Source organism: Herpailurus yagouaroundi, unplaced genomic scaffold, assembly GCF_014898765.1.
Source record: "Herpailurus yagouaroundi ecotype Mexico unplaced genomic scaffold, PumYag 165, whole genome shotgun sequence".
Classification (NCBI taxonomy): Eukaryota; Metazoa; Chordata; class Mammalia; order Carnivora; family Felidae; genus Herpailurus; species Herpailurus yagouaroundi.
The window spans coordinates 13,324,838-13,347,246 of record NW_024412406.1 but is presented as its reverse complement, the minus strand read 5'-3'; the positions used below and the strand labels follow the sequence as shown (position 1 = coordinate 13,347,246).

General features: G+C 42.0%; 1 protein-coding gene across 13 annotated transcripts in view; it reads right to left on the bottom strand.

Moving 5' to 3' along the window:
• EYA1 (EYA transcriptional coactivator and phosphatase 1) overlaps positions 1 to 22,409 on the bottom strand; it is a 172,793-nt gene that overhangs the window by 71,447 nt on the left and 78,937 nt on the right. For all 13 annotated transcript variants that reach the window (XM_040487612.1, XM_040487619.1, XM_040487613.1 and 10 more), the window contains 2 exons: positions 10,372 to 10,511; positions 8,955 to 9,038 (listed from right to left, as the gene is read on the bottom strand). In XM_040487612.1, coding sequence (XP_040343546.1) covers positions 8,955 to 9,038; positions 10,372 to 10,511 — 224 coding nt within the window. The remainder of the gene's footprint in view (positions 1 to 8,954; positions 9,039 to 10,371; positions 10,512 to 22,409) is intronic.

Here is a 22,409-nt window from a genome sequence, read left to right as displayed (position 1 = left end):
GATTTCAAAAGTACAACTAGTTCCTCAGGATATGGTACTTACATTTTGAGGTTGTAGAACAAAGGATAAGGTTCCTAAATTCTATCTGTACTGATCCTATGTGGGCAGCTAAGCCTCCCCCGGCCAGCAATTAGTCTGTTGTAGTGGCCCAGTGAGGTGTGATGTTAACAACGAGCACAGGTTTATGAGGATTTGTTGGTCAATGTGAAAATCTTATAAAGTATGCTCAAGTTGACAACACATCTTTGGGCAGCATCAGCCAAATGAAGGCAAAAATACCTGTTTTGGAGCCCTTCAACCAGTCCTTATTTAGAATGCTAACATTACAATCACAAACAAGGCCTGGATGTCATTTAAAATAAATTCTCATTCAGGATCTTTCGTTTTGGGGGAAAAGAAGTTGAAAAACAGGAATGGGCACTCTGAGTACAAGAGGGGCCTATTTTCAGGGCCCCATGCTGGCTGCTCATCAGGGATGGATGAAAGATAAGATTCGGAAACTGAGCTTCCTTATCTGAGAGAGGTGAAAAATGTATGCAAAAATGTTATTTCTTTTAAAAAATATCTCTGGAAGGGTTATGTAAGTGATATATACCACCTGTGAGACCCAAAGTTTTCATTGTCTGCTTTCCACCTGTCTAAAGTCATCAATACGATCAATGGAATATTAACTTTTTGTAATTTTAGAAGCTCCTATCACTGAGCAGCTGGCATGAAGTGCCAAGTTTTAAGAGTTGGGTGTAGTTTTGATGCCAGTTAAAGAATAATGTGGATTACCATGAGAGAGTGTATACATATGAAAAATAAACCACGGTTGAACTACTGACTGAATGATTAAAACAAAACAAAACAAAACAAAACAAAACAAAAAAACAAAACAAACCCCAACTTGTGGTGGGGCTAATCAGGTCATTTTTACTGATGAGACATGTGACACCCGACTGCTTTAATTTTCTCCTTACTTCAGAGACTCTCTTTCAACATCATGAAAAGAATACCCACGTGGAAAATAAGAAAAAGAGCTTCATCATTCCAAAGATTAATTTTGATTGTGGAGAAAGCCCAATGAATCCCAAACATGGGACAACAGCCAAGCAGTGGTACAAAGTGGGAGGAAGAAGAATAAAACCATAGGAGACCCAGCCAAATTGGCCTCAACACATAGGGACCCACGCAGTGCCAACGAAAGCCTAAACAGCTAATCCAATCCAAAGACCTATCTAGATTTCACTTGTAACCACTCTCCTATCTCTCTCTTTCCTAGTGTTACAGCCATTTCCTTAGGCCTCTTTTTATTTCCTACCAGGAGGACTGTGATAATCTATTGTGCTATCGGGCTCATCTTCCAAATTGTACGGTTCCATCATGTCACTCCACTGTTTTAATACTGTTCATGGCATCCCCACACCTACAGCACAAAATTGGGACACTCAATGCTCCCTGTGATACTCCTTTGAGGGCGATGGACCAATCACAAGACTAGCCTGTATTCCTGATGTTTTCCGTTACTAGATGTGCTGCCTTGGGCCAATCACTTAATTTTTCTGAGCCATTTCCCTCAATGGTTATGCTCTGCTTCCACCTGTCTCTCTGCTTCCTGCAACAACAAAACACTGTATTCCTTACTGCCCACTCCCTTCTCCGAATCCCCACAGTAAGCAAAAGCTCTTATTTATGGAGTGCTTGTAAGTATTTTTCTATGTGGCTTACATAGTTCTCCTAATAGTGCTGTGATTGCTCTCATTCTATAGACGGAAGATTAAGATGAACCGAGTGAGACTCAGAGATACAAGATGCTTTTCCTGAGGCCACAGAGCAAGGGAGGTCCCAAGCTAGTGGGGGCAGGCTGGTCATCATGGTTGGCAAGCTGTGATGCTTTGTGTTCAATCCCTGCATTCTCTTTCACAGGCCTGAAGAAAAACAAGGCCGTATGCAATAAGGGAGCAGGAACACACATTTCAATTACTGCCAGTTAGCGGAAGGGGGTTGCAGTTAGGGAAAGAGAACAACCGTCAAGATAAGGACGAAGAAATGAATGGAGGAGGATCTTTCAGCTGATAGTCAACAACAATGTCTTTTTGAAACCAATGAAAAGCTAAAAGCAAAACGAAAAAAAAAAACAACCTTTTTTTGAGAGTTTAGATTCCACATCATTCCGTAGTATGCAAAAGTTATACTTGAAACCATGAATTACTTCATCATTTTGATCTAATTCAGCACTTGATATGCAGAGAAAACATAAAATCCGGAAACCTTCCTCTGGGATTGAACTGGCCGCTCATGACTCTTGGGCACACGGGTCACACAGTCGTCGGGCATTGCTCTGCTGCGGTGGGAGGTGTGCTTTGGGTTTCGCTCACTTATCAAATAGTTCTTCCCTGACAACTGTGGTTGCTGCTGCTACCCCCTGTCACCACAACACACTCTCTGTTTCTTCCCGGGCACACAGCTAGGCTACATGTATTTCCCAGCCTCCTTTGCACCGGGCCACGAAAGCCTGGTCCATCTCGTCTCGCATCCATGCTCCTCCTGCTTTTTTTCTCCCTGTGGATTAGAAAGCTTAGGACGGTGATTACACAAGCCTCAGAAGCTCGATGGTGAGATGGCACAGCCATTCTCAAACCTTGCCTAAACCAAGTCACCTGGAAAATCCACTTGAGACCACGAAATAAGAAAGAGATCCATTTCTGTGGTCATGACATATGGGGCCTATTTGTTACAGCCATTTCACCTACCCTAACAGATTCCTGTGCTGGCTTGTGCTTCCCTGGGGGCCCAGATACAGACACACAAGATGCGCGCTGAGTTTACAATCTAGTCGGCCAAAGTGTGGGTGTCACTGAATTGTCCTGGTGTCCTGGGGGCAGGGGCAAAAATGAATCAGCACAAAGTTCAGAGCAGGATCTAGAGTAGAGGCAGGCACACTTCTTCCTCTAAAAGGACAAATATTATAGGCTTTGCAGTCCACATAAAGTCTCTGACACGTATCTTTTCTCTTTTTCATAACCCTTTACAAATTTAAACAACATTCTTAGCTTGAAAGACCTACAAAAACAAGCCATAAACCAGATTTGGCCCATGGGAGATGGTCTGTCAGTTCCTAGCCTAGACCCTTGGTCTAGATTTCTTTAAATCCCCAGGAAGACAAATATTTCATGACATATGAAAATTACATGAAATTCCAATTCGGAAGTGTAATTTTTATTGGAATACAGATACATTTATTTGTCTATTGTCTGTGACTGCTTTTGTACAAGTAGGGCAGTGCTGAGCAGTTATGAAGGTACATGGCCCATAAAGCCTAAAATGTTTATTACTTGACCCTTTAACATTTTTGGTAAAGGCACAGGTAATAAATGTTTGTCAACCTCTGGTGTGGAGCTTCCAATAGAGAGATGACTCTGTTCCTGTAACCAGATCCTCTATAACCCAAGGAGGACACTAGATGTCCACTGCTTTGGTGCCATGCCAAGAATTCCGCATGTATACCAGCCGCCACGGAAGAAGATCATGCCTCAAAAGATTTTGGAGTTTAGCGTTTCATTCTGCAACAGGGTTAGAAGAGCAACCTTTACCGGTTAATGGGAGTGTTCTAATGAAATGGGCTCAGAGCTGTTTTCGCTGCTCAACGTCCTGAATGATTACAGTATCTACTCACTAGGGAGGCTGAGTTGACCTAAATTCATACTGGCAACTAGCATCCTTCTAGAAGCCTGGTGCAGTATATAACTAATGTTTAGACAGCAGATACAAGATCAATCAGTGACATATGCTGTTTTCTTTATTGAGTCATTGTTATTAATAAGACATACAGCTGGGCCCTGTAAGTTCAGGACACAACTTAGATCCCTCTTCCTCTGGCTTTACCGAGATACAATTGACACAACTGAATTCTTAAAGCAATTCTGCAGGTCAAGTGGCTAGGTTTATAGAAGAGGAAACTAGGGCTCAGTGTGAATAAACAATTTACTCCAGCTCAAAGAGCTGAAAAGTCAGAGGTTGGGTTTGAGGCTAGATCTGTATGAATTCAAATCTGATGCTTTCTATCACACCATAGGCTGATCTCCTATCATAAATCTATTTTTTCATGTCTATTAATTTATTTTGAAAAAGAAAAAGAGGAGGGAGATGGGCAGAGAGAGGGAGAGAGAGAATCCCAAGTAGGTTCTGTGCTGTCAGTGCAGAGGCTGATATGGGGCTCAACCTCACCAACCATGAGATCATGACCTGAGCTGAGACCAAGAGTCAGAGGCTGAACCAAATGAGCCACCCAGGCTCCCAGTACTTCATAAATTTAAAGGTATTTCTACACGTTACCCTTGGCCACTACACAGGATTCGGGGTTTTGTTTTGTGGTGGTTGTTGCTTTGACCGTCAAGTTTCAACTATGTTACAACAGAATTAGTATTTATTTTATACCAGACACTTGGTCTCTAACCTCTTCCAGGCCTGAGTGTCCTCATCCGTAAAATGGGCTTGGCAGTAGCAGTTTCAGAGTTCTAATGTTGAATTAAACAAGTATGGGGTACACAGGAAATTCTTAATAAGTTGGGCCTACAGTTGAAAATGCTAAGCTTTATGCTGTCTTAAGTGTTCATGTTTAGGCTTCTGTGTACAATGTGGAGTAAAGCTCAATGTCTTTAGGACCTGTTCTAGCCCAAATCCATATAAGACACCGGTGTTAAGAAACAATAAAAATAAAGTAGTGAAACCATGAAGCTCTTGGCTATAGGTATCTTGGGGAGTCCTCCCACAAGGTGGAATCATGCTTGGGACATCAACACAACGCTTACTTGAAATGTAAGTTTGGGGTATGTGGTTCAGTATTAACAATAGGACTATACTGTCTATTTTTAAAAGGGCATTCAATGAAAAAAAATCAAAACTAGTTTTCTTCAGTGAAATTGGGGAGTATGGATTTCATTTGAAAGCAACTTTGAGAAACGCATTAAACAACAACAACAAAAAAGCCAGGACGGATATTTTTAACAACAGCCGAATGTATGGTCACATACCAGGGACTTCATTTTCCTGCTATTACACTTTTGCTTTTCTCTTCCCTAGCCAGGCCTGTCATGTGCCCAGCAGCCTCTTTTTGTTCCCATCACCTTTGTTACAAAACACTTCCTTATAATGCCCGACATGCCTGCTTCCCACAGCTAGAATTACATGGAAGGTGGGACCTTCTCAAACTTTTTTTGTACATATTGCTGTAACATGCCCTAATTTTGCATTATATCAACCAGATCCTGTATCCCCTTACTGAATGGCCTACTCATTGGGTCGCCTAAGCTACTGTGACTAAGCTACTTCTCAAGTATCTGGTTCCCATAGAGACAGAACAGCTATCACATGGTCAGGCATTCATTTCTTTATATGCCTGTAGAGTAAGGAAGGCCCAACCACACGCTCCCTTCACAATGCTTGGGGACGCCACCGAAACTAGGTTCCAAGAAAGAAGGCTTGCCCTTCAACTGCCTTAAGACTTCTCTCCCTAGTGCCTTGAGGAATGAAAAGGGGGCAAAGTTCTCCAATGAGCTTGGTTATTATCACTGTTCGGAAGGATCCTTGTTGAAATGCACATTTTTACAAGGCATGATTATCAGATTTGAGAGCAAAATCTTCCCGTCTGTAAAGTTCTCTAATAAAGAGAATAATGAACAAGCTTCTTTGCATGCCTCAGGCTACAACTCAACATCCTCAGCAATGTGTCTTCAGAAGGGATGCCGCATGACATCGAGACAACAGGTGGTTAGCACAAAGAGGGTGTTCACAAATATTTAGGATGAAATCACACTGAGAGTATCTGAGGAACTTCTGATCCTGAGCTGTGTACTGTCACTAAACCTGTCATCTGAAGGCCTGTCCATTTCCTCGTGTCCCAGGCTCACCTTCCATCCACCTTCTTGCCTGATCCAAGTGGATGTATTCCCCATCTCAACAAATACATGACTAAGCTGCCCAGCAGCTCAGGGAAAAACAAAAACAAAAACAAAAACAAAAACCTGGGAACGATTTTTTCACTCCTCTATTACTTGCTGTGCACCAGCCCAAACCAAATCCTTTGCAAATCCTATTTCTCAACTTGCAACAGAATCCAGGATCCAGTGAGTTCTCTCCATCTCTATTGCTAGTATATCGGGTCACCCCCAAAAACCACTTTGTTCCCCAGTCTTCTCTCCCCATCATTAATTTTCCACATGCAGCCAAAATAATGTAAAAATCTAAATCAGATCTTGCCATGTCTTCCCTTGAAGTCCTCCAATGAGTTCATATGCCATGTGTAACGACATTGAACCTCCTGACATGGCTCACGCTTGCCCTCATCCCGGCCCACATCTTGACTCGGCATCTCCATCACTGAGCCCAGCCACCTGGCCTCTGTCCCTCAAACAGCAAACCCTTTCCTGCCCTGCCTTCATTGCTTCCTCTGCTTAGAACTCTCTCGTGACGGTCACATTACCAACCAGCCTTTTAGTCATTTGGACCTCAGGTTCAAATCAAAGTCATGCTCAGGAAGACCTTCCCCAACCAGGCTTTCTGAAATTAGTTTCTCCCTGACCTCTGTTAACTTATATTGAAGTATTTCAGGTCACCTATAAAGACTAGAGACACTTGGTTTTTGGAAATTATAGGAGATAAAACTTTTCATCACATGCCTTAGTATGAGAAAACTATACAAACTAACAAACAAAATACTATTTGATGAAGCCTCAAAATACTAATGGTTGACACTTTTAAAAATAAAATTTGTGGTACTTGTTTTGTTTAGATATCATTGAGAATCTGAATAAGAAAGTCTAAGCTGCCAGGGGTTTCTAGGTTAGGTGTGAATGCACAGACCAATAATTTGTGGCCAGGGACTGACATGAGGTCATGAGGTCACGGGATGCTCACCATCTTGCCCTAAGCTGAACCTTTTCAGTGGTGAACAAAGCCTTGATCAAGTCAACTACCAATTTGGCCCTTAATGAGAAAGCTCTTAAAGACTGGAGACTTTCTGGATGGTTTTCAAATGCTGGTATTCTAAGCGCATGCTCTTTTCAATACTTTTGTGTGAGTTCCAGGAGCCAGCTTTCTTCCTTAGGAGTTAGTTGGAGGGACCTTAAAATAGTTAAGAAAATCTTTGAGATTCTTCCTACTAACCACACATTGACATTTCAGCTATTAATTTTTAGCTTTTAAGTAGTAATTTTTGTAGAAATGGGGATGGTAATAGTATTCATAGAGGGAATAATACAAAAAAACACCACAGCTAATGTTTACTGAATCCCTATTATGTGCTGGCCACAAAGCAGAGACTTTGTTTGAACGACTAATTCTGTGGCTTTATTTTTTTTTTTAATTATACTATATTTTTGTTAATTGTCTTCTTCTCATAGAAACTCTAACCATAAGATGGGGCATATTGTGTTTTACAGATATCTTATTTCTTATTAAATTTTTTCATGTTTATATTTGGAGAGACAGAGCACGAGTCAGAAAGGGGCAGAGAGAGAGGGAGACCCAGAATCCTAAGTGGGCTCTAGGTTCTCAGCTGTCAACACAGAGCCCAACACAGGGCTCCAGCTCACGAACCATGAGAATATGACCTGAGCCGAAGTCGGACGCTTAACCGACTCAGCCAGCCAGGTGCCCCCAGATATCTTATTTCTAAAATTTTTTTTTTAATATTTATTTATTTTTGAGAGACAGAGTGAGACAAAGTGAGACTGGGGGAGGGGCAGAGAGAGAGGGAGACACAGGATCGGAAGCAGGCTCCAGACTCTGAGCTGCCAGCACAGAGCCCAACGCGGAGCTCGAACCCACAGACTGTGAGATCGTGACCTGAGCTGAAGTCGGACGCTTAACCGACTGAGCCACCCAGGCGCCCCTCTAAATAGAAATCCAAAGGGTGGAATATTCTGGAATATTTTTGCTCTTACAAACGTGCATATTTTCCAGCCTTTTTGAGGGGTGGTATATGTAACTTCAGGGTTATGAGAAGGAAAGCTTCACTATAATGCTCAATGGATAGTTCATCAAATTTCACTGTCAAACTATACCTACAGGGCAGGCACTCAATATACGTTTATTGAAATAAGTATTGTTTGAAAGAATGGGTACCGGCATAAAATCTGTAATGAGAGCGTGATACACATTTTGTGTTTTAAGATTTAATTGCCATGAACAACCAGAGTCACCAAGACACAAGAACTCAGTTCCTAAGGCTCTGAACCAATATCTTCACAGATTTAAAACCTGTAATATTGTTTCTTTAATGATGGAAAAAAATGAGAAATATCGTATTCACATATTCAATTACCTACAGCCACTTTAACTAACATGGTTTTGGTGTGGGAAAGGTTCATGAAGCCACCAAGGAAGAGATCAAAAAGAATTTCCAAGGATTTGGGGAAACCCGAAAACAGAACACTGAGGCTGAATTTCTACTCATGGAAGGTTGTCTGTAATATTATTTTTTACCTACCACACCAAAGGTAAATATTGTAACAACTTAAACATTGATGTATTGGTCCTATTGTCATTCAGAGGCCCAGTTTTATATGCCATTCACATAGATTTAGCTCATAGCAAAGCGACTTTTAAAGACATTCTTAACAGGCGTTTTGAAAATAAAATACTAACTCGGCTAATCACTGAAGACAAGAACATGTGAAATACTGGCTCCGCCGAATATGTTGTTGCGAATAAAAACCAAGAAAATTGAATGACTCACATAAAAAATATAAAACAAAGTATTTTTCCATATAATCTATATGAAAACAACCTCCTCTTGCTCATTTATATGTTTTTGCCTTACACATATATCTGTATCCATAAATTCAGTTGTTCTCCAGTTCATATTTTAAATTTATTATTTAAAGTTAAACCACATCCCTGTCTGGATAAAAGTTCAATTCTAGACATATATACTCTAAAGAAATTAAAAGCTGATGTCTCTCGGTACTCACCCTCCCATATCTGTTGGCATAGGACCCAGTAAGCAAGGAATGGAAAACAATGATTGTCTCGTCCAAGTCCCAGATGAACACCCTCTACAAAGGAAGAACCAAATCAGGATGTCTTTCCCTTGGTTGAGAAACCTGTGATTCAGTTAACTTCAACATAAATAAGCAGTCTTGAAATAGAAGACAAAAGAAAAATCTGAATTCTTTTTCATGTTTTAAAACACAACTCTTCCAAAGAGGATCTCCCAGCTTTTCTCCAGTTACAACCTCAGATGGTGTGTAGAACAATTATATTAGTGACATCGATACAAGCGTGGGCAAGAAATAATAACGTATGTCCTTTCTACTTCTGAACTGAAGATTCACAGTTCTCCCTTCTGAAAAAATTAAAAAGGAGTTAAAACTAGTCTGTTCACAACTTATTGAGACAGAGCGGGGGCAATCAGTTAAACATCATTCCATTTTTCTTTTTCTTATCTCTTCTCTCTGCTTATTAAAGTGTTAAAATAACAAATCTTATGTTTCATTTTTATCAAGCCAAGTGTTAAAAAAACTGCACATAAAACCTAAAACTTCACATCATCTACTCACCTTATGCTACCTTTGGACTGTTATCATGCAGTTGGGTTATATACTGTTCCTGCCTGTTTTCTTCAGATTACAAAATTTAGGCAGACGCATCCCATGTGCTCGTAACACACTCTTGAGATATTTGGAATTGGATTTGAAGGAATTCACTTCAAAAATGTCTTTGAGATGCCACAAAGGCTTCTGAAGCGTACATTTCTTCTTCTCCTTTCCACTCACACACCAGTATATATTCATACACATAGGTTCTGCTGGGAAATTTTCATCTCTTCAGCCAAAATAATCATGTTTCCCACCATCAGCTTTCACTTGGCAAAACCCAGAAACTTAATTGCAGTGGATTCAAAGCTATGAAATCTACCCTTTAAGGTTTTATTTAATCCCTCCTGCTTTTGAACTCCACCAAAACAGGTCTCATAAGACAATTGTCCCAGGTTTTCCTTTCTCATATGCCTAAGTGTGTCTTTAATTTTCAAAGTGGATTTTATTAATCACTTTTAGTATGACACTTCACTGAAATGGCAATGATCTCGAGCAGTACAAGAGAATTTTGTTGAAGCAGAATTATATACTTCACTGTATTTCCTTAGAGAGAAATAACCGGATGCTTTGCACGTAGTGAAATGGAAGAGAAAACAGAAATAATTGTTTTTACTTACAATCAACATGAAAGAAAAAAAAATGCTTTACTTACAATTAACATAGGGAAAAAAATCAGGAACAAAAGCATTTGGGTATCTTGATCATGGTCTATTTACATTGCGTGTGTACAGAACCATCATTTAACTACCAAGATACCTTGTTATTTACTAGGTCATTGTCAATGACATACCTCAAGGTCAGAATCTGGGGGAGGTGAAGGATTATTGTTTCTTCGGCCCCGTCCACGTGACTTCCCATCTGAACCTCGACGCAATCGATCGGAGTCTGAATCTTTAATGGGTGTTGATGGGCTGTGGATCGTACTGTACTCTGCAGAAATACAGGAAGGTCTTTTATCTTCTGGTTCTATTACCATGGTGTCAAGATCAACCTTGTTTCAACTCATGGGCAAGTCTGAAGAGCAAAGCGCATTTCATTCTGCTCACATTCATTACCTTTTACTTGCACTGATAAAAAATGTATGAGATACCTGATTCCAAGAATGCACTCTTTTGAAAGAAACGCGTGATCAGAAATGAATAAAATTTAATTGAAGGTGTGGAAGACAGCAGGTGGAAAACTAGTGGTCTAGTTTCTCTTAGTGGTTCTCCACGAGTAGACAATGCTCCCTCAACCCTATTTCCACATCCATCTCTCTCTCTCTCATTCCACAAACAGCGTCTGGCCATGCTGAGAGGTTCACACATTTGCCTTACTAACCGCTCTCCCACCTACAAAAAGGCTCCTGGTTCACAGAAAGAAAAGAAAAATCAGCTCTGGGGCAGGAAAAACCAAATCACCAGGCAGATTTTTCTTTGAAAATTTCAAAACATCTCCTTTTCTCCCCTCATTTTATGTGAGAACAAGGGAGTGATAAGGAAGAATAGATACATGGGCAATGCCCATACTCTGCACAGCATCTGTCTCAGTCTCTTTGAACCAAAAATCTCAAAGGGACAGCACATTCAAATTGCTCACCTGGGTGACTCAGAGAAACCATGGAAATAATTACATAGAAAATACAAAATAAAGAACAACTTCCAACCAGCTGGAAGAATGGCTAAGTAGTGACTGTGGAGTTGGGGGAGGGGGAACTCTTACCCTATTTCCAAATGAACAACAATAACAACAAAAACCCTAATACTTTTTTTTTTATCTGATGTTCACACATCAGACAATTTCTACTCCCCCTCCCAAATTCCAGACGTGCCCAGTGTGTTGCCTCTCCTCCCCAAACTCTTTGCCAGATTTCTCTCCTAGATATGGGTTGGGATCTCTCAAGCTAGTATGAGGAATGGTAATTCTCACTGAGATGTTGTTGATACTAAATCTCAGCAAACAGAAAAGTATCGAGGACAAGTAAATACCTGGTAGCCTTTGTTATTGTACTATCGTCCTCAACTGTACCAACAAGGCTAGCCACGTGTCCAACCATGTGGTCTCAATATTACTTCCAAGTTTAAGCCTTACGAGTCTGGAGGGACAGGAATGGACTTTGACAGAGTAAATTCCATTTCTAAATCGCGTGGAACAGCCCTATACCTCTTGTTTAATTTTAAAACCTCAGCAGATTCCTATCACTTTTAGATGAGACTTTACGTTCTCTGCCATAGCAAACAAGACAGCAAATTTCCTCCGATAGACCAGTCCCAGATCCTTGTACCAAGACGCCACCATGATGGCACAGTTCATTACGGCCAGAAGGTCCAGAACAACTCTACTCCCCAGGTCGGCATACGTAGTTACACGGGATGCATTTTTGAGCTAACTCACTCACCTTACGGGACTATTAGAATACAAGTGCTGGCTGGTTATGGTTTAACATTTTCGAAATCCCCATCAGATGTTTTTCGGGCAGAGGCAGATGACTGTGGCATCTTCTCCTCAAAATGTTCCAAACCAAGCTTCTGTCTTCCAAGTTTTATAGAGAATTAGGAGCTCCAAATAAATACGCATTTTTAAGGAGCTCAGGGAGTTCGAAGTTGTGTTTGGAGGAAAAAGGCTCGACCTCCCTTTTCTTTGACAATTCTGTAACTACACCTCCGTGCGAACCTGGACAGCCACCATCTAAGACAGAACGCATGCCAATCTCTCTACAGTAATGTCAAAGCAGAGCGTTTGCTTCCAACGGTCACCACTGGCATCTAAATTTGACTCGTATTTCGAGTACTTGACTGCAAAGTCCATCTTGAACTGTGAGCTCTCCAACCTTTGAAGTTCATATTTGACAAGAAGCTAAAAGACATCAAACAACACATCTTATCACATTCATCTCTTGCCTTGACTTCCAGGTAGTTTAGGGTTAATTTTGTCCTCCAAGTAGTTGACCTTACTTAGGTTTTCTCAGTCTAGATTTCCTATTGATTGCCAATTCCTTTAGTTCTTGGTGTGTATTTCCTTATCCTTGTGTTAAACCCATTTAAATCTTTAAACAGTAATATTCCATCTCCCTTTTGGAAACAAGTGATAATTAAATTGATTACTCACTTCTATAAACCTCCCTACCAAAGAAAAGAAATTCAATGAGTAAAGTATACAGGTAGATTCTTAAATCATCTTATCTAAAGTTTTTCCAGGTGGAGAAAAAGCTCTAAAATATGAATATGATACCTTTAAATATTAACACACACACACACACACACACACACACACACACACACAACCTTACAGGCCTCAACTTATTAGAAGGAAGGTAAAATTTAATAATGCAAGCCAGATTAAAAAAAAAAATCTCTTTCTCTTTGTTCTATGAGGTGGGATTAAATGCTTCTACTCTCCTAACCAGCTTTGCTGACTCTATTCTCTTTCCTTCTATTAGTACAAAACAACTCAACAAATAATTTAATCTTCTAATCCACTGACATCTCATGTTTCATTAAAACCCTTTCAAAATTATTCAACTTTACCCCCACCGAGATAATGAATGTAAAAATACTCAGAAGAGCATTTATTTCCTCTAACAATGATTACATGCCTCTACTCTTCCAGGCACTGTACTAGGAGGCTGAGGTATAATAATGTGCTATACAGATATGGTCTCCTTGGAGCTTAAAATTCAGAGGAAGGCACTGATTTGTGGACAAAAATAAGAGATTAGAAAACAATATAGAAAGGGCTATGGCACGGGAAAGGTAGAATGCTGACAGACCACGGGGCAAGTCTATATAACACAGATTTACAGGATTATAGAAGCTTCCTGAAGATGGAAGACAAAGCTACCAGTAAAAATGGAATATAAATGTTCTCCAGAAAGGCACATGAGCATGTGTGCTGGTGGGGGGAGGGGAGAGAGGGAGACAGAGAAAGAGAGAGAAAGCATGTGCATGAGCATGTTGAAGAACTGAAAAAAACCCAAAAAACAAAAAACCAAAAAACAACCAATCTGACTGACTCTATAGAGGAAGGGTACAGAGAAGAGGTGGAGTTACAGACAAAGAATTCAGCAAGGGAGTGATGGGAGCAAATTTACACCTTAGATAGAGGACTCTAGCCAGTGTGGCGAGGTAGTGGAGGCGAGTGAAGGCTGGAAGGGGAGACCAGCCAGGAGGATAATTCAGTGATGGTGTTGGCAGCCCATGCAGGTAGTGGACATAGAGAGAGCTACAGATTTGAAGTGCCACTCAGAGGGAAATCAATAACTAATCAGATAAGGGAGGAGGAGGTGCTCATACCAGTGGGTTGGCAACTGGGAAGATGAATATAACCATGAGGTCTGGGATTTGAGAAGAAGGGCTTATAAAGAAGTGTGCAGATGAGCATTTAAATTCTGCTTTGGACATCTTGAGCTTGAAGAATCTGTGATATTCACGATGTCCAGCAGGCTGTTAGACTGCCCCATGAGGGCTGGGTTTAGGTTTGGAAATTGATGGCACGTAGAATGCAGTTAAAGAAATGGCTGCCATTAAAGACATGCAGTGTGTGCAGAAGGGACGGGCAGGGAAAAATGGGTGCGGGGTGAGGAGGAAAACCAAGGTCCGTGTGTTGTAGAAGAAAGGGTGGGTCAGGAAGGAGACAGTGATCAATAACTTCAGATCAGCCAAGGGATAAGGTAAAGCGAACAATGAATCCAAGCGTACTTTGGATTTAGAGTCAGTTAAGATCTTGGCACACAAGGCAAAGTACAGATTTGAGAAGTATTTAAGGAGGTAGATTGGTGGGATTAAAAAGGAGAGCTCAGAAGGTACAAGAGTAAACAGGGGTTAAAACTCCTGACATGCTACTGAAGACCCTAAAATGGCCACATTCAATAATTACTTGAAGCTCTTCATCGTATTTCACTTCTCTGTGACCGTGCTGACCACTGGCTCATCTCACCTGTGAACACATCAGAGTAATTTGACTTGCCTTGCTTCTGCTTCTCATCCTTGCACTCACGCTATTCCTTCTGTCTCGTTAGAGACCTCTTCCTCTACCTAAGGCTTAAATGTGAGTGTTTTTTTGTATTAGTGATACTCAAAGAACTGATCTGGGACAAAACAAGGAGCTTCAGGATGTTAATTAATGCAATGCTTCCTTCATCAAAAGTCTTGCTAAGATTGAAAAGAAAAGTTAAACAGCGTGCTTAGGGATGCAGTTGATTAATCCTCATGTAATACTCAATTAGTGGATAGACAGCCAGTTGGTGGACTATATTATGAGCAGCAAATACACTGGAATTTTCTTCACGGTCCTCTTACCTCACTACAAGCTCTCAGCAGTGTGTAGTATTGATTAGAGGGATTTCAATGATAACCTCCAGGTTGATTATTCTAAGGCTTCATCTCCTGATCTGTTGACCTGAATATCCTCATTTGCTAGACCTCTCTACCTGATTTTCCATGGGCACCACAACTAAAGTTGTCCCCAAATAGATCCTCCTTCTCTCTTAAAGTGTCTAATTCAAGGTACCAACATACACTCGGTTTTTCAAGCCAGAAATTCCTTATTTGCCCCATCAAATCAAGACTAAGTTCTGTGTATTTTACCTTCTGAATACTTTCATTCTAAATCCACGCTCTCATCAGCCCTTTCTTTGATTCTTACAACAGGCTGTTTTTTCTTTTATTTTTATTAAAAAAAATTTTTTAATGTTTATTTTTGAGAGAGAGAGAGAGAGAGAGAGAGAGAGAGAATCAGTGGGGGAGGGGCAGAGAGAGAGGGAGACACAGAACCTGAAGCAGGTTCCAGGCTCCGAGCTGTCAGCACAGAGCCTGACGCAGGGCTCGAACCCACAAGCCTTGAGATCATGACCTGAGCTGAAGTCAGACGCTTAACCCAACTGAGCCACCCAGGCACCCCACAACAGGCGGTTTTCAAACTTGCTACCCACAACCTTCCAATTCTGGCCTATACCACCATGCCAAAAACCTTTAGAATTCTTCAGTGTTCCCAAATCCCAGTGTGGAACAGGAAGGACAGCCTGATTTTAGGACAGCGAGCTGTGGACTCAAGTGTCATGTTTCATATCACAATCCCACTGCTTGTTAGCAGTGTGACTGTGCAAGGTATTTACCTTCTCTCTGGCTCACTTTTATCATCTGTAACAGGGTAACAAATGAGATAAAATAAAACCAATATGCATGTAAAGGTACTTGGAACTGGGGCATGGCACTAACACTCTATATTTGCTACTTGGAAAAAAGAGAAGTTCCACTGAGTCCCTCGCTCACAGCCTTATCTCCAACATCTTTCTCCCGTTCACAGTGTATACTTCAGACAAACACACCTATCTCAGGCCTCTGAATGTGTCAGGCTGTTTCATGACTTTGAACATGCTGTTCCCTTTTCTTAGAATGCTTTTCTCAACACTTACAGCCCCTCCCCTGGTCTGTCTGTGAAATTCCTATTAACCCCTTAAGATCAAGTATCTTCTTTGCGAATTTTCTATCTAAATCTGAGTTCTTGTTAGAGGGTTATACAATTTTTGCCATCATTTATGTTCATGGTGGATAATAATTTGAGTTATTTTGAACAAAGGTCCATCTCCCCTCTTGGAGGACAGAGGCTGGTGGTATTTATTTTGTATTCTGAGAATGCAGTTAGAGCCTAGAGCACCGAGTACACGTTAAAAAAACTGATGATTGAACAAATTGAGGGTTTCTCAAGCTTGGCTTTTGCTCTATTAAATCTATGAAGATTACCTAATTATTCCTACCAGCAAGTCCAAATTTTTAAAACTGAGAAATAGCTGTAATTATTTTTAAAGCTTATTTAAACATTGATGTTTACATATTGAATCATAAAATATTAAAATATGCATAAGATCATTAAAATTCTACATTTGAAAGTATTACTGAAGAGTTCCATAAATCCTTAAATATTGAAAAGAAAAACAGAGCTGGAACTCAGAAGATTCCATTTAGTTCCTCTTGGTACCTCTAGTCCCTCTGAGCTCATAACTCCTACTTGGGTCTTAGGGAAGTTTCCCTATTTTTTAGTTGTCAGCCTCCTGGCAAGTTGAGGGCACAACCTAGATTACTTAACTTTAAAGTTCTATCATCTACGATGCACAGTATTCACCAAATCTGCCTAAATGTTAGCTTTTAGTCTTTCCCTCTTAAATAGTCACTTTCAGACCAATCTGTATAAAATACCTTGGCAACTCCAACCCTCAGAATCCATCAGGGTTTCCTGCCTACTGTACAAATTCCTTATCTAGTTTTATTTCTCATGTTGCCTCTCCACATGTTAGTTCCTTTCCTATACATATAGCCAAGTAGTTTTCAAAACGATTGTATCAATTTGAATTGTGTCAGTTTTACTACAGCCTTACACGTAACGGTTATTACGGTTTTAAGGAAGTCCTTGCTATTTTATCAGGTGTAGAACAGTAGTGATTTTCATTGGGACATGCTGGAGATACTTACAGATATGTGCTTTAAAAAGTCTATTTCCATTTATGAACTATCCCAATCTTCTGCAAAATTTTTATATTCCTTTACTGATTAGTAGAAAAGTTTTAACCTCTTTTTCATATTTGCAGGCACTTTTCCATTCTTGAGAGCTCCTTAAATTATGCTGATATTGTCTTAAATTATGTCTTCCTTTATAGAAGTTTTTTTTTTTTTTTTTATTTTTATGTAGTCCTGCTGCACAGCCTGTTGGCCTGTTTGGCTGCTTGAAGATTTAGGGATAAGCATTCTCATTTATTCTAAGCAGAGCAGAGAACTTTTGATCTAACTTTACACTCCTGGGACTATATATGCCAGTGGTAGTTGTAAAGGAAGTAGAAGGCAGGCATCCTGCGAGCTCCCTTCTCTGTGCTTCGGGAGAAAAGAGGCTTTCCTCACCCATTTCTAAGTTTAACCAAGGTGAAAGATTATTCCCCTGAAACAGAGTCAAGTAACCAGACTCCTGGTGGAGAGGAAGCTCTTGCCACATATATAATGGCATTGGGTTGAGGCCAGGGAAGCTACTGTCTCTGGCTAGACCCTGAATCTACGCCAAGGCGATCCCAATTACAAAAGGAAGTGCAGAGCTTGTTGGGAAATCCTTATAAAGATTATCTGAATTTCATGAACATGAGACATAACAATCCATAATTACATTCTATTTGCTATGGGGGCACTCAGATAAAAAGAACAGGGTAGCCTACGTCCCCAAAAGCAGAGACTGTCATGTTTGAGACTCACAACTTAAAGTACCCGGACCGCTACACAGGTGAATGTGAAGATGCCAGACAGCAAGTGACATTAACCGTGGCATCCCCAAACTCTGAGACTCTCCAAATCAAGATCCTCTTAAAAGGTGAGGCACCAAGCCCAAATCAGGAAGACTGAGACAAAGAATGAAGTCATCGCGAGGAAAGGTTTATTCCAGTTACCCTGGGCGTCCCCACAGGGAGGTAGATGGGCCAAGCCTGACACTACTGGCCGAGAGAATCACATACAACCGTTGGGTTTAAATCTGCTCATAATTTTTTTAAATTGGTTTTCCTCAGAGGGAAAATGCTCCTCTGTAAAGCTGCCTTTGATTACTTTAAGGTAAATAAAATTGCCCAGAAATCCTCTCTCAAATATCTACGCTGTAAGGTGCAAAGGCAGTGGAGCCAACTGGTAGGGCAGTGGGGTACATAGATACCCAGAGAAGCATGAGCCAATTCACCCACAGAGATCGGCCATTTTTTTTTAATTTTTTTTTTTAACGTTTATTTATTTTTGAGACAGAGAGAGACAGAGCATGAATGGGGAAGGGTCAGAGAGAGAGAGGGAGACACAGAATCTGAAACAGGCTCCAGGCTCTGAGCTGTTAGCACGGAGCCCGATGCGGGGCTTGAACTCACAAACCGCGAGATCGTGACCTGAGCTGGAGTCGGACGCTTAACCGACTGAGCCACCCAGGCGCCCCGAGATCAGCCATTTTTAAATAAAAACTCAGATACTAAATACCTTTGGCTTTGTGAGACAGACGGCCTGTTGCAATGACTTAACTCGGCACAAAAGCAACCACAGACAGTGTGTGTCATTAAAGGAGTATGGCAGTGTTCTAGTAAAACTTTATTTATAAAACAGATTTGGCTTGTGGGAGTATATAACTGTATTCATTAAAGTAACTGATGAGATGAGATTCAAGAAAGTGAGTCCACCGTGACTATGAGATTTAAGCGACTGTCACCTTACTTCCCCGGGTGATACCGCTTCTTTGAAATCGCTGCAAACATTAAATGCTAGCATTGTGATAAAGGTGATAAGTGAAACGTGTTGCTTAACTGAAGAACAAGGACCAAAACGAGGGGCTAATTTTGGGGGAACTGACAATAGAAAAGGGATTTAATGTGTACTTATTTAAAGGCCCTATCCCAGGTGGTAAGGGAGTGAGGCCACCATGAGAGCAAAATGTATTTACCTTGACTATCCAAACAAGGTTTTGGTTTTCTCATTAATACAGTTAACTGACATGCAAAACAGATGACAGATTCTCCTCGGGCTGATGCAGACCCCAGACGCACACACCTCGGGAGCGATTTTTGTGTTCTCATCTCTGACACAATGGCTCTACGCACGCACCCGTGGGACGTGGGCACTGTTCCAGGTGTGTGGCCTCGGGGGCGCTTTTTTACTGGGGTTCTCGGTAGCTGACCGACTCTGGAGGGCACGATCACAAGTTACACACGCAGGCAAGCACACCAGTGACGCTGGGTGATGTGCTAAGCTAAGAAGGAGCCAAATGCCCCGCCATGGTTAAGCCACCCTGTTCGCTACAGAGGAAAATGAGGAAATGTAGGCGAAAGGGCACATGGACAAGGGGCACTTGGATTTTCCTTGCCTTGCAGTGTCCCCTAATAACTGAATCTGACAAGCATTCTTTTCCAGGCTCACCTCCAGCGCGCTGACATTTTGTAAAATGGATTCTCCTCTCCTGTAAGGCCGCCCCGCACGAGCCTCTGTAGTCAGACAGACTCTGAGCTGAAAACCGAAATTCCTATTATTCTCGAACCTGTGGAGAAACTCCAGCCGTGGCCTAAACTTCCTGCTTGAATTCTCCCGTGACAGCACACAACACCACGGACAAGAGAGAGAACGCAGACAACACAACAGGGAAAGCTGACAACCTTTGAAAAGGCCTTTCTATATGCGTGGGTACACGTATATACACATATATGTGTTTTGAATCTTTGAAGCAAATCAAGTCACCGTCATCTGCACACTGGCTCTAATCTTCCACTCATACCACCCTTCACTTGTGGAGTTTGGGGGACGATCAGGGGAGATTTTCTCACATTGTTGCATCAACGGTCATGAATGCCACATCTGTGTGACAACAGACCGAAGTCTGAGGAACCTCACCCTTCCCACCACTGGGATTTACTGATTTACGGACGTCCACTCAGGAGACACCACGAGTAATTTTTTTTTTTTTTTTTGGTGGTCATAAACGTTTCTAAGTAGCTCTGATACATTTTCTGCGCATTCTGTCACTCCTCAACCTCCATTTCTGTTAATCTGTGAAGACCGGACAGCTTTTGTTTGGATTTGATCTCTCTCAAATTTTTGAAAGGTGACTGTGTCATGCTTTCTTCTCAGGAAGCCAAGTCTCCCGCCAGTGACCCTGGTCTGCCCACCACTGTTGTGCTTGCTGGCCTAATCAGATTTAACTGATAACCTGTATCGTGGCCCAGCCTCCGAACGTGTGACCAACGCAGTCACCCAGAATCGTGTGCTCAGATGGGCCCCGCACTTGGCCAGATGTTCTGCTGGGCTGTTTTTCATGACCACGCCTATTTCAGAGCCACAAGCAAGAAGCCCGGCTTCTCCTTCACTGAGAAAACAGAAGCACTCACCCTCTGCACTCTCCATGCCCAGGAAAAGCCACCTACTGGTGCTTTTAGGGAAGTCTGCCTTCCCTCTTGTTATATGGGTGACCTTTCTGCCAGTCCCTCCTTTAGGCATGAGATCCCAGCCCGCCCTCACTTCTTTTACCCACTGTCCTCTTTCTTCTGGACCACTTGCACGCGCATGCAGGCTGTGTAGAGTTCGTGCCTAAAAAACACACCCTGGATTCTCCAGGTCCTGCCCCATGTCTCTGTTACCTTGCAGTACAAAGTGAAAATTACAAGAGTCGCAAATATTTGCTGCAATTCCCTCTCCTCCACTCCCTTTTGAGACCACGGCCATCAGGTTTTATTCTCTCCAACATTCCACTGCCACTCACCTGGGTCAACATCACCAGGGACCCCCACTCTGTCAGATCCAATGGTCAAGTCCCAATCTCCACTTTTCTCAAACCTTCACCAGCCTGACACGCAGCCCATCACTCCTTCTGTCTGCAACCCTTGCTTCCCTTGGCCTCTGGGAGGCCCCACTCATGGTGGCAAGGCCAGGCTCTGTGCTTGGCTCTCTCCCTTTCTGTATTTATGCTCGCTGCCCTGGCCAAACACATCCAGGCACATAAGCTTTTTCAATGGCATTTGTGAAGACTCACAAATTTAGGCCCTCAATTATCCCATGAACATCAGACTTACTTCTCTAACAATTCACTTGCCTTTTCCCCTTGGAATTTTAACAGGTGCCACAAACTTAACATATGCTAAACAGGAATCCTGATGTCTCCAACAATACCTTCTCTTCCTGCCACATTAATGCCCCGTATTAATAAATGGCAAATGCACTTTTCTAGCTGTTAGGGCCAAACCCCATGGCGTTACCCATGATGCCGCTCTTCTTACTCTTCACGTTCAATCTGTTGACGAATCCTGAGAGCTCTACTTGCCAGTCTCTCTACCCCTAGCTACCCTCCACCCCTAGCGCCCGAGCCCGGCCCAGTTACCTCTCCCTGGGCCGCTGGAACCATCTCCTGCTTGACTGCTGGCCCCTTCTTATCTTGCTATAGCTCATTCTTGGTCCAACAACCAGGCAGATTCTTTTTAAACGTAATGACGTCATGTCACTTTTCTGCTTAAACACTTCTCGCCTCATTCAAAACAAAACAAAAATCCAAAGTCCTCCACATGCCCACGTGCCTGCTATGATCTGGCTTCTTCCCTCCCCGCCCTCACCCCCTCCCACTCCTCTCCCCTCCACCAAGTGCTCCAATAACACTGGCTTCCTGCTGCTGCTTCCGTCCACCGAGCACGGTCCCCCCTCCAGGCCTGGGGAACTGCCGTCTCCTCTCCCAGAACATTCTTCCCCTGGATTTGGAGGTGGCTCTCTACTCGGTAATTTCGGGTCTCTGCTAAGATGTTACCCTGCCAGACCACTCTTCTGAAATAGTTTATCTGCCCTAACTCTATTTATTTTACAAACCAATTCGTCCTTCCAGGCACTCTGACTACCAGATGCATTTTATATTCACTGGTGGCCTGTGTGCTGATATAAATAATATATATAAACTCCTTGAGGGCACAGACTTTTTATTACCCATTTGTTATCCTGACATTATCTGTACTTGGCTTTCCTCAATGGGAAAAGGAGGACAGGACCATTGTGAAGATTCTATAAGAGAATGCATGCTGGGCCACCTGGGTGGCTCAGTTAAGTGTCCCCCTCTTGATTTTCGCTCAGGTCAGAATCTCACAGTTCATGGGATCGAGCCCCACGTTGGGCTCTGCGCTGTCAGCGCGGAGCCTGCTTGGGATTCTCTCTCTCCCTCCCTCCCCCCACCCGTGCGTGCTCTCTCTCTCAAAATACACTTTTTTGTTTGTTTTTAAGATAATGCATACTAAAGCATTTCATATACACATGTTACTGTGATGGTGGGAAGTGAATTGTTCTAAGTCATCTATCTGGGCTTATCTTACTCATAACTCATAAC